A 16,710-nucleotide genomic window follows, 5' to 3' on the forward strand; every position below is an offset into this window, starting at 1 on the left:
CTGCCTATATACTACAGTACAGGATAGATCGCATATTTGCTACTATTTAAAAGTAGGATTTGAACTCTTCCTAACAGTCATACCTGTAGCATACACATAAATTGGATTGACCATTTAATTTTAGATTAGGGAACTTTTAAGAAAAAGATACTAAGTGCTTCTTTGGAGATGAATCAAACACAATTACCAAATCTAAAAGAATTCTTCGAGCATATTTGAAAGTTGGAGTCAGCCCACTCCAGGAATGCTCTTGCAGTGAAGGATGATAATGAAAAACTCATCCTATGCTTTTGACTCTTTTGTCAATAATTGCTTTTCTGATATCTAGTCAAACAAATTGACAGTATACAGGGAACACCTGAGAAAACTTGTGGCCACTTTAGATTTGGTTAATACTTGAAGAATCTCCAGCTGTAGCAGTATTAAAGCAAATGCATCCAGATAGACTAAACAGAACCACAGCCTTTTCATGTAGAGAAACATAATGTATGAAAGTCTCTGATTTGATTCTTTATCGGCAGTATCTTATATTTTTCTTAATAAGTAGGACGGGAATATTGAAACTGCACCTTTTGCTTGAAACAGAACTACTTATTCAGACTCAACAGAGAAAAATCAGAGGCAGAGTGAGGTCGAGGTTTCTCTCTTAGTGCAAGAAAGCTACTATTTTTCGGCAAAACTTTTAGATGAGATAGCAGAATTTACTTTAGATCTCTATAGCCTCATTGTTAAGACTGTTTTCAGACTGACAGCCTGAAGATGAGCTTTTTGCTAAAGGAATGAATGGAATATCTATTAAATTTTTCATTTTGTTTCCTCCATCGGCATCTTCACATTTTTTCACCATCCCAGTAGTCTGATATTAAAGACGGTGACACTTCAAGTGAAATGCTATCATATGTGGGGGTGTGTTCGACTTCTTTCAAATGATCTTTTGGTTTTTACTATGAGCAGTAATACCCTAGAACATTCAAACAAGTTCAAGTTTTTGAACATCTGTAGGAGTACTTACCTGGGATTTCTACTATACATATATATTATTCCTGATGTAGCCCAACTTTTCAAGGAAATCTTCTATATAAGTACTGTAATCGTGAACATACTATGGAATGATACTTCTTTTGTTTTAAGCTATTTAATATCCCTAAAGTTGCAGCACATGAATATGGTTGCCATGAAAACACAATGCTTTTTTTTCAATGTTTTAAACACCCAGCAAATTAACAACACAAAAACATTGTCCTTTTATTTTTTTTCCGCGTCATTCCCTAAGTCCCCTGTTTTGGTACATCTCTAATCTTCCACACCTGTCTCCCACTTCACAGCTTGGCAGAAGTGTGGGTGTACCTGACAACAAGAGGAGACGTAGTGATACTGGATGTCAAATGGATCAGACCTGCTAGGTGAACCAAGGCTGTATGATTTGACTCGGACCTGAGGAAAAGGAGATTGGGATGGGGAGGAAGGACAATCAGAAAAGGAGATTCAGAATCAATGGAGACCTGTTGAAGACGTGGGTTCTTTACAATTGTTATTAATTTTGCAAAATGTTATAGTGCACTTGAGACAATTTAACTATCACAGAACCTGATTTTAAAAAAATCAGTCAGTACTAAATAAACACGTTTTGTCAAAGTGTAGATAAAAAGCTTCTTCAGAGAAGGAAGAAGCTCCATTGCACAACCATGTGAGATCACAGCAGGTAAAATCAGAAGGAGTCTGACAGGTAAGTAGGAAGTAGGTAAAATATGTATGTAATGGTATATAATGGTGTACTGTGCAACAGCAGCTCTGGTGCTGTGTTGGCTGGAGGGGCCTGTTTCAGCCTGGGCATCGGTCACGGCAGGTGAGAACCACAGCATTACCATCTCCCCAGGAAACCTGTGTCTTGCCTGTCTCCTGGACGTGGCTTATCACCACGCGGCATCAGCCTCACAAAAGCCTTTCCAAACTTATTTCGGTTTAAAACGCAGAGATTCCACACAGCTACCCTGTAAAAGATAACCCCTCTGCACCCATCCCGGGCGCGGTGCCTGCTGGGAAATGTAGGCGCTGCCCTCGACGGGGGTAGTGCCGCGGTGGTCAGGGACTACCCTTCCCAGCAGGCACCGCGCCCAAGGCGGGGCGCGGGCGGGTGGCCGTCGGGCGGCGGCCCAATGGGCGCGGGCGATGGTGGGAAGTGAGCGGCGGGGCGGGCGGGCCGCCTCGGGGCCCTTCGCAGTGCGGGAATTTCGGACGGGGCGGAAGGAGCGGCGGCCGGGCCTGAGCACGGAGAGGTATTGGAAGCCGGTGTCTGCTTTTGAGGTGTAGTGTTGTTTATTTTTTTTTTTTTTTTTTTTTTTTTTTTTTTTTGGTGAGGTGAGTTCTGCGGCGCATTTCCGCCTCCCGTTCGGCCAGCCGTGCGTCCCTGGCGCTCCTGGCAGGTCGTGGCGGGGTTTTCCCGCTTCCCTCGCTGAGGAGGCTGGTGGTGCCGCCGGGGCCCTGATCCTCGCGCTCGTCTGCTGCAAGAGAAGGGAAGGCACCTCCTCTGCTCCCCTCACCCGTGCCGGAGGCATCTCCCTGGGTCGCCAGGGAGGGAGGGAATGGGGGCAGGTGGGCGAGAGCTGCCCCAGTTCCACTCCCGGCCTCTGCTGCACCCCCCTTCCCGCCTTCCGGGTGGTGCCTCTAACTCTGCCTTTGGTGGCAGCGTTCTGAGTTGCTTTCCTTCGTGGTTTCTTTTTTAGCACTAAGGCAGGTGGGGGAGGTGGAGTAAGAGCCATACTCAGTGGCACTTAGAGGTTTGTCACCTTCAGGAACATCCCCGTGTGACTAACAAAATACCGCCTTGATTAGGAGGCATTCCTGAGTTTTGCTTTAAAGTAAACATAATATATAATATATACATATTTTTCAAATACAAACCTACAAAAAATATGCAGTTTTAGGATCAGGACAAGCCTGTTGTTGTGGAAGAGCTGGGCTAAGCTGTTTTTTGTCACTGGTTGTGGTTTTTCACTTCCTAGTTCTCCCCATTTGCCTTCGTTGTGTAAGACGCGTTTGATTGCAGGCAGGCTGAATCCTGTTGTTTTCTTTGGTTTTCAGTTTGTCCTTAAGGCTTTTATTAATTCATAGGGAATCCATAGGCCCTTTTTATCATTAGCAAAAATATAAAAGCTGTTGTGAGGCTTCCTGTGGCTATTATAGTGTCAGAAGATTTGTGCTTTCCTCTGTGGGAATAAGCTCTCCACTTAGTTCTTGGGGATAATCCCCAAATGAGGTAGGTTTTTTGATGAATTTTGCAGCTGTTGATTTTTATACAGTGTGCCCAACTATCAAAGTTAAGTATCTCATTCACATGCATAGGTACTTGCTGTTGGTTTGGTGGTGAGGTCATTTGGAGTGACAGATGATTAGACATCTTATAAAGCTCACTATGTTTATTGTTGTAATAACTTTTTGAGTGATGCTCAGGATTTTCAGGAGAACCTTAAATACTGTTCCAAAGAAGAAAACACATTATTGAGAAGGCTATTTAAAATTAGTTAGCAACACAGTAATTCCTCTTGTAAAAGACTGTTACCTGTCTCTGAACAAGCTACATTCTGAAAATTTAGTCTGCAGCACAGCAGTTTGTTTAAGAAAAAAAAAAGTTTTCAGTGTGCCCAGTATGGTGCTATTGTGATGAAATACTTCTCATTAATTGTAGTCCACCAGTGTACATTTATTCATTTTATCTGAAAAGATGTTTTCTTATTACTCAGGAAAAGAACCCCAGCACGTCCTTCTCCATAACTACCATTATTTGTCAGATGTCTTAATCACCAGGAAATGAGATTATAGCAGTACTCAATTTTTTTTTTTCTTTTTGTTTTCTTTTCTTGTCTTTATTTCCTTTTCTGCAGCCAGACTTGGATGCCTTGCTATGACTGATGAACAGTATTAATGACTCATAGGTCTCATGTGTGGCTGGGTCTACCTGTTCCTGAAGAGGAGCACAGGTCACCATCATGCCTCTCAGTGTTGAGAATGAAAATGGGTCCTACTGAGATAACAGTAAAAATGACAATTTCCAGAGAATAGAAGAGGAGAATCAGGAAGAAACCAGTCTCACTTGCCTCAAAGAAGAAATGCTTCCTTCAAAATAAATTTGATTTATATTAATTTCACAGTTTTATTGAGAATGATGCCAACACAAATTGAGAAGTGGCTTTTCATATTTATTCTGAGAGTTCAAGTATCACTAGAGTAGCAACCATTGCAGACAACATTTGTAAAGATAACACCACTAATAGCACCGTTGATGCAAAATTGTCTGCATATCTCAAGTACAGAGTATTGAGTTTCTTCCAAGATGTTTTATTAGGGAGAAGCAGGAGAAATAACCTTTGTAGTACTAAGAGGCTTTTGGAGGGAGTTTAGACAAATATACTTCTGTTATTCATATTTGTTAGTAACAATGTCTTTGTTCTGAGCATATTGTAGCCACATAAAATGCTGCTGTTTACAGTTATGCACCTTGAAAATTGTTCTTGTCAGATCCCTTATCTAAGTAGGGTCAGATTTGTTTGATACTTGAATGATAGTATAGTACTTGACATCTATGGCACTCTGTTTCCAAGGACTTCAGCATGGTTGCAGGCACTAATGAATTAAGCTTCACAATACCTGTGGGATAGAAAATATTTCCATTTGCTGATAGGGAGAGGTAACTGAGGTGCAGGAAAGTTAAAGGTGATTTTTTTGTGTGTGTTAATTTTAAAAGGTGATTTTAAGGGAGAAGTAGAGGCCTTTATTCCAGTTGTGCTGTGTACAGGAGGCAGCTCTACATTGTGTTTGCTGGTTCATAAGTTTCTTGAAAAACACCTCATGCTTGCTATATCGTGAATTGAAAAACACATAGAATGATAAATTTAAACTAAAATGTCATATTTTTAACTTCTTTTTTCTTCCCCTTCTCCCCTCCCAATTCTGTATTTTCATGTAGAAAATTTTTGCAGTCTCTAGGTGTTTTTGGTTTCAATCAGTAGAAGATCCTTGAATAGATTAATCCAAATAAATGTGAAAGCATGTGCAGCCATTGCTTAAATATATCCAAGGATAACAGCTTTTTTTGCAAAAGAGTGAGTGCTTAGTATTGTGCATGCTGCCCATTGAAAGCGATCAGTGTTTGGCACCTATGGCCTACTGATAGTTTGACCAACTTGTAAGTAGGCACGGTGCCATCTTAACAGATGGATATGAATATAGACAGCCAAGAAACCATGTATGTGTATCTAGTGTATTTGTTAAGGGCAGGATTTCCAGCTGGGGATGTTCAAACTTATGTCCATTTTGAATTTTTGCTTTTATGGATAAAGGGAAGTTGTCATTAATTTTTTTAAAAACTAAATACCTTCAGGCATACAATTATTGATCACATTAAACAAAAACTAGAAAAAAAAGATGGAAACACAAAGTCCTTTAATACTCTTGAGGAGCTATTTTAGGTAAACTTAATTCCCTTTTAAGTGAGGCTACTACCACAAAACTCACTCTGAATGTCAAAGATGTGAAGTGTATCAATAGTTTTATTATACTAGCTTGCTAGCCCTACTGAAAAAGAGGCTACAAATTTTTCTTTTACTGGATAGCAATCTGTCCAGAATTCAGACACCTGAGTGCATCTGTCCAAGTCTCACTGGAATTATTTGTAGTAGCTCAGAGGTCAAGGGATGCAGTCCTTCAAGCCCTCTTCACATCTCCTCTATTGTTCTTGGCCTGAGGGTAGTATGCTAATTTTGTATACATTTTTGTACCCTTTAGATGACAGTGAGTGTGAGTGTGTCCCACATCTGACTCATCAGGCAACACTGCTGATTTTTGCGCTTTTTCTTCTTAACTGAGTCAGTCTTGGGGCTCCAGACTTCTGGTTTATTTTCCCAATACCACCTCTAATGGTTTGAGTCTTTCCTTTGGTTTAATCCTTTTCCTGATCTGGGTGCTGCTGTGATGTTTTTAGCTCGCTCTTGTAAGCAATATGAACATGTAGCCATTCCTGCCACTGTGTTCCTTCTGGTGCTTTGACACCATTGTGTTCTCATTGGTATGGCCTTACACTTGGCAAAACCCAGCAATTGCAAAACACAGTTCAGTCACAATACCAGTGTGATTCCTGTTACTGGTCTCTCTAATATGCTTACTGTCACAATGCTGATGTCCCCAGGACAGGAATACCTGGTTTGAAACCAACTCAAGCCGATTGCTCTCTTTGAAATTCTTTTGCTAGTTGTTTAGTTTTTATACTTTCATGTTGGGCTGAGCCTTGTATTCACTACCCCTGGACTGGCCTGGCAAATGCAGGGAGATATTTATACCACCTTTTGATCTACTCAACAATTTTGAGCTCCACTCAACTGTTGTTTGGGTGTTTACCTGAAACAAAGGCCACCCACCAGTACCTTTTGCGTTGAGTGTTTGCGTGACTCCTTTGCGTTGTTGCATGCTTCCACAGAGTGTCCCATCCTTTTTTTGGTCATATGCCACTCCTGGGGGTCTGATCAGTCACAGCCGCAGACTTTAGTATTAGTAAACAGAATAATGTTTTCAGGAAACTTGACAGTTATTCTTGCACTTAGTGATGTAGACAAATGAGTTTGGGCTCGTGTTTTCAGATGTTAGTTAGGTGACAGACGTTATTTGGGGAAGAAAATTTCCTGATAATACTACCCAGTCAGAAAAGAGGCTTGTGGAGGGGAGAACACTTTTGCAACAGCTATCATAGTTACGTAGTTTTCTATTTGGGAACTTAAAAAATGTCCTAGAGGAGCATTAGAACTAAAACAGGAAAACTGATGTCAAGTAACTGCATTTGGCTTAGAGTTATTGTATTGAGTAGCTAGGTTAATGGGAAAAAGATATTTTGCTATCCAGAAACTTCCCGAATTGTGTATTAATATTCCTTCCTGCTTCCCTACGCAAAATAAAATAATAATAATGATAAAATCCCACCAGTCAGAAAGGTATCTTTTAGAAAATAACTGTGGCTCCGTTTGTACGTCTTTTATCTTTATAAGGTAGATGGAAAGATCAGTTCTTTCTAGGAAAAATCATGAAGGCCTTTCATGTAAAGGGATCTCTGCCATATCTGGGCTGTGCATTCAGTAAGTCCTCTTACTGCATCAAAATCTGGCTCTACTAGAAAATCAAAATATTTATTTGCTCAAAATGAAGCCTGTTCTGCATAAAGATGCATGCATTTGGTTTCAGTGGGCTGTTATTTCTGGAAATATTGCTTATCTGAGACCTGAGGTTGAGAAAAGGTAATGGTAATACTGATAAATTTATGATCTCAAAATAGGTAGTTATGCCACGTGGTGAGCAATAAGCAAAATTTTATTTTTGTTGCTTGAAACTATATAGGAGAAAAAAAAAATGTTTGAATGACATAATTTTTTTGGTGTTTTTTAAAGCTAACAGGAATTCCTCATATTGTTCCTGAAGACCTGGACTTTATGGCACTTCTTCATTAAGCAGGTTTCACTCCAGGAAAACTAATGAACTTTATTTCATTAGTTTACTTTTTTCTAAGTTTAGATCTGTGATTGGTTGTGATTGATTTGATTATGATAAATTCTGACATTTTTCTAGCATGTATCATACAAGACCTTTTAATAAGTTTCTCTTGTGAAGATTTTTGCTGTCAGACTTTTTTTTTTGATACCTGGAAAAATTAGTTGTTTTTCACTTAGAATTCATGTCAATGAAAATACTTACTGTATTTCCTTTAAATTATCTTTGTAGTAACAAATTAAAGCTTCAACAGTCCATACTTTTGCATGCTTCTGACATATTTCTATGTAAAGTAAGTCTGGTCAGCATGTAACTTATGCTGTTTTTTTCTCCTTTTTCCTTCCTCCTTTCCCTCCAGGGAAGATGCCATATAATAAGAAGACTGCTGGAAAAAGAGCCCCTGCAAAAAGGAAACTTGCTGAGGTGTTTGCTCTGGGGGAGGTTCTAGCAGATACATCAAGAAAAGAATGGAAATTAGGTGTCTCTATAGGGCAAGGAGGCTTTGGACGCCTGTACCTTGGTAAGTGTAGTTATCTTTGATAATGCTTTTAAATGCAGAGTGAGATATTTAGCCTTATTCAAAGCAATGAAAAATCCACCATGAGTTAGGAATGCAGAGTGTCTTTTTACTAGACCTTTAGCTTGGTTCATGTTGGAAAAAATGACAAGAGTGGACAAATGGTCATTGTGAGAACTGTGGTTGTATGCAATTCCAGTGGTAGTTCATTCATTTTTTTAAACCAAAATCTTTATTACTTTTTAGCAGTGAAAGGGTAGTTTAGTATTTGTTTCAATTTGGTTTTTGATCTGGCTGAAAGCAAGGATGTTGGCATGAGTGTCCTTACATCACAAATTCTGAACTGAAACTGTCTAAGCATATTTTATGGAGGTTACTGGTCAGCCAGTATTTTGGCTGATTTTGACTATGATGCGTTTGACTTCTTCATTGCCTTTTGAACTTCTGCGGTAAGTCATATACTTTTTTTTTTTAACGTAACCAATGCTCAAAACAAATTGAAATCTTGGACTTTACAGTTTAAGGCATCACCACAGTTCTTGTTTTGCAATGCTATTTATTGAATTCAAGGAAAACTTCTTCTGGTGGGTAGTGTTCCATACTTGGTATCTCTGTTATTTGGACAGATGAACAGATAAGAGAAGTCTGGAGGGTACCTCAGGGAATTAATGACCCCAGTCATTTTCCAAACAGTTTTGAAGGGATGAAAGTTAATGTGTTCCTGATAATAAGGTTTTCTTTTGCCATGCATTTATGATTGTCTTCCTCTTGGTGAAAAAGTTTCACTGAATTCATACTTAATTGGAAAAAAAAAATCCATTCTGCTTTCAAAATGAGCAGGCTGTAGCATAAATGGATTAAGAAGAAAAACAAGACCATTGGGTGGCTTCTTGCCAAATAAGCTCTCTACTACTTACTCAGCCTTACTCAATGAACTACTAAATTTACTGAGACTGGAGTTCCAGCTCACGCAAATTGTGTAGTTCTTTGTGTTAAGAATTCCTGTTTTGTTCAAAGCTTGCCCTCTGCTTGCTTCCCTGTCATTTGCACATAGCTGTGCCTGTGACCATTCCTGTATTTCATGTTTGCCTAACTTGATGTCCTTCATACCTGCATCTCCTTCTGTCACAAATATCAACCGCTTGGTAGCAACAGAAAGTCACATTTGATTATGTGACATCGCAATATAGTAGAGAGAATGTGTGTTTCATCTTTATGTCCACACTGCATCTTTATGTCCACAACTGTGCGTGTTCATCACAGTTCTAGAAAAGGAAACAAATGCTGTTGACTAGGACTACTGAATAATAAAACAAGAACTCCTTTATTTACTAAACTGCCTGTTCTCTTCAAAGAGAAGGGAGAAAGCATGACCCTACCCATATGGAGTAGTCTTGCCATATAGAGTAGTGCCCTTACCAAAAATCTAAGGTGCCATTACATGTTCACATCAGTACTTAATTGCTTTGTCATTTGTTTGTCTGTGCTGCATAGCAAATAAGTCTATGTTTCGTGACAGTTGCCTCTTCTATTACTAATAAACACTTCCTTTTTAACAGCTGATGTTAATTCTTCGAAGTCGGTTGGCAGTGATGCACCTTATGTTGCAAAAGTGGTAAGACAGCATTTGAATCTTTATTTCACAACTTGAAAATGTTTGTTATAGAATAGCGTGTATAATTTAAAACATCTTCTGACTGAAAAGAATACAATTGCTTAGTGCTGTTTAAAATAAAGGTGGTGATATAGAGCAATGCTGATGAGAATTAGCATTCTTGTGTTTGAGAGTGGATAATGGAACATCAGTGGGGTTGAAAAAGGTTCATGAAATAGATCAGATTCTGTTTCGTTTGCTGCTTCCTGTAAACAGCCCAAATATTACGAAATGAATGTAATCTGGATAGCTCCTCACTGGATGTTGGTAAGCTGACAGATGGCTTGGGAGTAGAAACAGCAAAACTTTGATTCCTGAGGTCCCCACAGATATGAAGTCCTTTAAATGTTTTATCATAAACCACATACGTATTCTAATGTCTATTGAATTAAAATGGCAGTGATAAGTATTTTTTTAACCTGATGATTAGAAAGAAGAAAAAGCATTGTTGATAGCTGATTTTTAGCCCATTGTAGCAAATCAACAAATTATTTTTATTAGTTGGCATTTTTCTTATGTTTTTAATCAAAATTAAAAAGATTTATTAAACTTGATTTGGCTATGGTGTTCTCTTGCTAAGATATAAAGTATTTTTTCTTAAATGTTGCTATCTTTTTATGTGTAGAACCCACTATTATGGATGATTTCCTGGTAAAGTTTTAGTAAAAAAACTGGGTATATGGAAACAGCCATAGTAGATCCAGACCATTCTTTATTTTGGTGGTACATCTGATCCTGTGACAAAAGCAAATACCAGAAAACTGTACAAGAACTTCACAATGTAAAAAACTAGTTCTTCAGCACAGTTCAGAACTTCAATGTTTTAATCATTTATTAAACTGTATGGTGATACTGAAATACTTGATCACAATAGCTGACCATTTATAGTAATACTTTTAACATTTTTTTCCTGAAACTAAAAGATCAGATTAATTTAAGATAAAATACATGTTAGTGTATGCCTTTAATATTGATATTTGTATTTGCTTAGTACAGGGAAATTCTCGAGTACTGGTTTTGATACTGTTCAGACACCCCAAGATACTCTTTCTGAAGAGCTGAAATAAAGCGCTGGAAAAAACACTGCTTACCGTGCTCATGTCAGACTACCACGCTTCCAACATCAGAGTGCTGTTGCTGCCTCAGGTGTTGGTGGACAGGAACCCCATGCAGACCAGGAGCCCCAGCTGTTGTGTGGTGGCCACCTGCTGTTGTATGTCCAGCCCGGGCCATCGAGGGTAGGGGTGTCCTTTGTGGAGGAGCTGTGGCCCGTTTTGGAGGCAGATCACAGACATTCCAGTTATCAGCAGTGGCTTTCCTATGAGAGGCAGTGGCTCCTAATTCCCAGCTCCTGACGAGTTTGCACAATCATCAGATATGCATTGTTTTATGCTCTGCGTAACTGCTCTCCTCTTCTTTCCCCAAGGTCGAAACCTGTCTGTTTGTCTTCTCCACTTTGGGCTCTGAATATAGGAAGAGTTGTAACTCTTGGGTTGCTTTTGTAATAGGTTTGCTTTGTTGCAGCAATTTGTAAATACCCCCATTGCTAATCTCCCAGATGCCTACTCACTTTTAATTTGTCTTTTATAATTTTGTCTTTATGACAATAAAGAGTAGCCCCAGTCTTTGTGCTGCCCTCACAAATGACCCATAACATATTATGCCTCTATGGTCTAGTATAATGCAACTATGGATAAGGGCCTATTTTTCTGATGCCTGGGTGATTCCTAGCTGATCTATCAGCTGAAGCAAAGTGCTTAACAGCTTTGAACAATTATTAGTGTTTAACAAAATATGTGCTTCTATAGTAATGTTCTTCAAATTAAGCTATTAAAGCGGGATGGAAATTGGCTTTGTCTTTGACATATCCTCATAGTGTTGATGTCTGAGCAGTACGAAATGAATCAGTGTTTTTATTTAAAAAAGAAATGGTTTTTAACATGTGGACCTTACAGATGTCATTGTTCAGGAGTGGATGCAGAGTTTAATAACACTTCATTAAATTGCTGACTGAAAACCATCAGAACTCTTAAAGTACTACTTGAAGAAATTTGTTTGGTTTCAACATGTGCTCCATAATCTCTTTCATTACAGTATCTTTTCTAATTAGACTTCGATTTCAGTTTTGCTAATCATGTGTTTAGAATGACCCTGGGCCTAAAGTTGCAGGAGTTTGTGTTTGAAGTCTTTCTGGCTTCAGTGTACTCTAAGATGACTAGTATGGCAAATATTGTACATGATTACCTGAGCCTTTTTAACATAAAATATGAATTTATTTATCTGTATGTAGAATTAATGGTATTATGGGGAAACAGCTTCATAGTCAATATGAAGATGTGGCTTGTGGTTAAATCATTTAACCATCCCCTCCAGTATGAAAAGATACCAGATTTTCAGCATTTGCTCTGGCTAGAGAAAGATACGCTTTTTTTTTCTTTTTTTCCCCCCATGTACATGGATCAGTTGGTCTAGTTGTGTGTTGTGGTTTTTTTGGTGTTTCATGACTCAGTCTTAACGTTGGTCCCACGAGGAGGGAGGGGCTGGAAAACTGTTTTCTTGGCTCCATTGTTTATCAGGGCAACGCTGCTGGAGCAAGTGAGGTAGAGATAGGTGGTGGCTTTGTAATCTAGCCTTCAGGCCTAGGAGTGGTGCCTAAGCCACCTGCTCTGGTTCTGACCCCTCTTCCTACTCTGCATCTGAGCCCCTGCGTCAGATGCACGTGAACGCCCACGTTTGTAAGCGTGTTTGGTCTCTTTATGTTGCTTCATTAGTGTCGGACACCAGTAAACCTCTGTTGGCTTAGTGGTACAGTGTGGCCTTCAGCCATTTTCTGGGTCATTACATTTGCATTTAAAAGTTTTGATTAAAACCACTTAAGATTGAAGGTTTATGTTTTGGAACTTTTGCTAATACCATGTGATTGTATTCTTTCTGTGTTTCTTTGCCAGTAATTACATACTGGTATTGGCTAGATATATATATTTTTTTTTTAATGTGTGGGATATTCCAAAACAGGTGTTTTCGCTGAGGTAGAATGAATGTAGACAAATATGAGTAACTAGATTAAAATAAATCACTTAAGCTGATCTCAAAATCAATTGCTTAAAATTTGTAGGAGTTGAAATAACTTTTTACCTTTTTGCACAAAGTTCTGGAAATGTGGAGTCAAGGCATATGCCCACTTGCAGTTCTTGCAAGTGTGTTCAAACCAATTTCTCTCTTGCAATTTAATACACATCCCTACAAAATGGAACTGAAATACCTTGTGTTAACTTAGATACAATGTAGTCCTTTAGGTTAAAATAGGTGTAGTTTTATAATTTAGTTTAACAGAAATTGTGAAGTCTTCTGTAATTTTTATCTTGATCAACTAATTTCCGAAGGGAATCAAATACCTTCTGTTCAGCAAGAACTTAACTTTTATTAAGATTTTTTCCATCATTTCAGGCATTATTTTGGGCTCACTAATGGCTATTGCAATTGATGCAATCCAGCTTTATTCTGGAAAATCTGAGATAATGTTGTTTAATGTTCTGTGCTAAAATTTTGCTGCCAATTATTGGTAATATTTCTGCACATTTCAGTTAATTTGTTATTCTTTAATCCTTTGTTATGGGAAAGGCTTCTTTGATACCCTAAATGTTAAGCAATTCATAATAAAAATAACTTGTTTCATAAAAATAGCATATTCTATTGAACGTATCAGCACTGGCTAGAGCATTCAAGGGAGACTGTGCTTTTGTAGGTTGAATGTTACATTGTGTGAGCTTTTAATCATTATTAGGCTTTAACACAGCAGTTTTTAACTCCTTTTAAATTGTTTTGAAGGAACCCAGCCAGAATGGACCTCTTTTTACTGAGTTAAAGTTCTACATGCGAGCTGCTAAACCAGATGAAAGTAAGCAGTCTATTAAAATGTTTTTAATGAACCACAAGCATTTAGGAAAATAGAGCCTACAGGAGTAAGGTCAAACCTTAAGAGAATCTTTTTAAGTAATTTTCAAAATTATTTTTAAATTATTGAAATCTAATCAAGGCGTATAGTAAAATTAGTTCTTTTAGTAAGATGTTCTTTACAGTTGTGTTGATGATCTTGTCCAAGTTGAAATGTTAGTTGCATCTCTGTCCCTACAGTGGATGTATCATTAACTTGCCAGTACAGTTTGCACACAAGTTTCCATGAAATAAGCAGCTCACATGTATGCAGAAACTAAGTAATGTGAGTAGTCCCTTTTTATGTAAGTGTCTACTGAAGTGAATTCATGAACTTATCTTTATTTGTATTTTCAGTTCAGAAGTGGACTAAGTCCCATAAACTGAAATATTTAGGTGTACCAAGATATTGGGGTTCTGGCTTGCATGAAAAAAGTGGAAACAGGTGAATATATTTTTTGTTGGCATATATTGGGATTTATTTCATCCACAACCAGTATCCCTTTTAACCTAATTTACTTTGTAAGGTGTATTTTCCACCTATCTTCATGTTGTTAATTTCTGCTACAAAGTTTTATGTTCAGAACAGGTCTAAGGAATAGATTAATAGATAAAATTTTTCTTTACTCTGTTTGCTACCTGTATTTCTGCCTATAATATTCTCAGTGATTTAGTTTTCATTTGTTTTGAACATTGCTGTAATACGGTGATGATATATATGTGGTTTAAAAGCTTTTAATATTTGAATTGAAATAAAGCTGCCTTCCAACGTATTAAGTCCTTGAACATAGTATGACTACCTTTAAAGTTTTTCTTCTGGTGTGTTGTGCACTTACAGAATATTTTCATTCACATGTATAAAGGACTTACTACTCTCTCTAAGTTTATTTTATTTTCCCTAGGGATAGATTTTGTTATGTAATCTGTGAGCTAGAATAATTGCTAGTCTCATGTTAAATTTGTCTAGGGATGGTTTTTGGTATTGTTCTGTGTCAGAAAAAGTTTTTGTTACTTGGTCTTGAAAGGTTTGCAGGTTTATGTAACAGTCCATGTTTCCTGGTGGCCTTTCTCTATGAAGCTGAGCTGCAGAAGTTTTATTAATCTGGCAACTTAGAGTAGGTCAGACTTCTTCGTGTGGACTACTACAAAGGGCAATTGATATATGTGCCTTAGTATGTCAGAAATATAATTATTTCAGTAGATGCTCAACTTTAATATAAAAACAATAATTTTGGGATGTAAAAGTAAATATAACAATTATATATTTTTTTTTCATAAATATACTTTTATTTTCATTTGTTGTTTAGTGCATGAGATTCTTTAATATAGCTACTATGAGCTCTTACAATAATAGAACCAGTTTAGCTACAGCAATGAATATCAGAACACCTTTGACAAGTAAAAGATTTTTGGTTTTAATAATAGATTAAAGAAAAAGGTTGTAGTAGATTTTGAGAAACTGTTTTAAGTAACCATGTTAAGTCACATAGTCATTTATAAAGTAAAAAATGTATTTCTGTAAGTAATTAATGTCTGGTTTTACATATAGTAAATTACCATACAGATATTTTCTGCTGTGGGTACTTGTTTTTTTATTGCATAACTAGCCAGGAATAAAGAACAGGTATTTTCATGGACTAACTTTTGGCTAGCTGATGTAAAAAAAGTTAAGAACTGTTAAGCAACATTTAAAAAGTCACATATTTCCCGTTTATTTGTTTTCTGCAGTTTATTTTTTGAGTTTAATTTTTTTTTATTTTGTACTTTGCTAAGTACAATTCAGTAACTTCGCTTTTTTTTTTTTTGCTTTGCATTTAGTTATAGATTTATGATAATGGACCGATTTGACAGAGATCTCCAGAAAACATATGAAGAGAATGCAAAGCGATTTCCCCATAAAACTGTACTACAATTAGGCCTGAGAATAGTAAGTTTAGAAATTACTTTATATTTTTACAATCTGACTCCCCCCCTGCAAGTCTTTCAGTTGTATGACACTTTTGTGCTGAGTACAGGTCCTCTGCTGGGTGGAGCTGGGTACTGCGTTTATACGACTGTATTTTGTTTTGTTAGCTTGATATTCTGGAATACATCCACGAGCATGAATATGTGCATGGAGACATCAAGGCCTCAAACCTTCTTCTGAGTTACAAGAACCCTAATCAGGTATTTCTAATGCATTTTATTCCTCATGTTTTAAACCTTTTATTTGACAACACAGAGAAGTGCTTTGAACCTGTGAAATCTAGCAGAAGATCATTTTTAAGAATGTACATGGTAACATTATTTCTGCTTGACATTTCTATTTAGTTAATATTCTGTGATTTTTTTTTTTTTTTTTTTTTTAATGCATGTCGCTGGACAGTTATCAAATTGACTATTTGCCCTAAATAATATTCTAGAGAAATTCACAAGATTAAAAAGAAATTGACTCACAAATAGGTATTTGCAGGTGGAAGCTTAAAATTACATAGCACACTGGTAAATTATGTTTGCTTGTCTGCATTGTTACCCCATTCCTTTGTTCAAGAAATCCATCAGATAAGTGTTCTGTTACTTGGAAAAATTGGTCTTTAAAGTGTTGATTGTTCCACTTGATTTAGGGAAGTCTTTCATTTTTCTGCATTTTAACTCTCTTTAGTATTTAAACAATGCATATTAGAGTTTCAGAATTATGTATGTCTTCTTGCCCAAATGTTTTAGCTCATGAAATAAGTAAAATAATCTTGAAGTACCTGTGATGTTAGTGAGAAGTAATAGTATGCAGTAGTGTTCAAATGGGACAACTGACTTTAAAGAGGATAGGACAGTAAATGTGCTTATAACTCCATGATCATTCTGGTTTTTGTGTGTGTGTGTGGTTTTTTTGTGCGGGTGTTTTTTGTTTTTTTTTTTTTTTTCTGCTGTTAATTTTACTGGTAGTAGCTGACTATTTTACTGTACTTGTCCTCTGCATCAGCCAGAAACTAATTTCCAAATCAGATTGCTTTATGTAAAACAAAACCCAGCTCATACATTGTTTTCAAACCATATGTAGTAATTTCAATAAAGGACGGAGAAAGAACCGTTTAAAGTCAAA

General features: G+C 37.2%; 1 protein-coding gene across 6 annotated transcripts in view; it reads left to right on the forward strand.

The window, feature by feature from the left end:
* The first annotated feature begins 2,166 nt into the window (after nt 1–2,166).
* Nucleotides 2,167–16,710, forward strand: part of VRK1 (VRK serine/threonine kinase 1) — a 34,138-nt gene continuing 19,594 nt past the window's right edge. The window contains exons 1-7 of one of the 6 annotated variants that reach the window (XM_071809628.1): nt 2,167–2,304; nt 7,886–8,047; nt 9,604–9,659; nt 13,527–13,596; nt 13,989–14,076; nt 15,450–15,558; nt 15,705–15,797. In XM_071809628.1, coding sequence (XP_071665729.1) covers nt 7,891–8,047; nt 9,604–9,659; nt 13,527–13,596; nt 13,989–14,076; nt 15,450–15,558; nt 15,705–15,797 — 573 coding nt within the window. In that variant the 5' untranslated portion in view covers nt 2,167–2,304; nt 7,886–7,890. Of the gene's footprint in view, nt 2,305–3,881; nt 3,978–5,989; nt 7,119–7,469; nt 7,492–7,885; nt 8,048–9,603; nt 9,660–13,526; nt 13,597–13,988; nt 14,077–15,449; nt 15,559–15,704; nt 15,798–16,710 lie in introns of those variants that run through there. The other 5 variants (XM_071809629.1, XM_071809627.1, XM_071809626.1 and 2 more) reach the window with 5 other exon arrangements.

Source organism: Patagioenas fasciata, chromosome 5 (assembly GCF_037038585.1).
Source record: "Patagioenas fasciata isolate bPatFas1 chromosome 5, bPatFas1.hap1, whole genome shotgun sequence".
NCBI lineage: Eukaryota > Metazoa > Chordata > Aves > Columbiformes > Columbidae > Patagioenas > Patagioenas fasciata.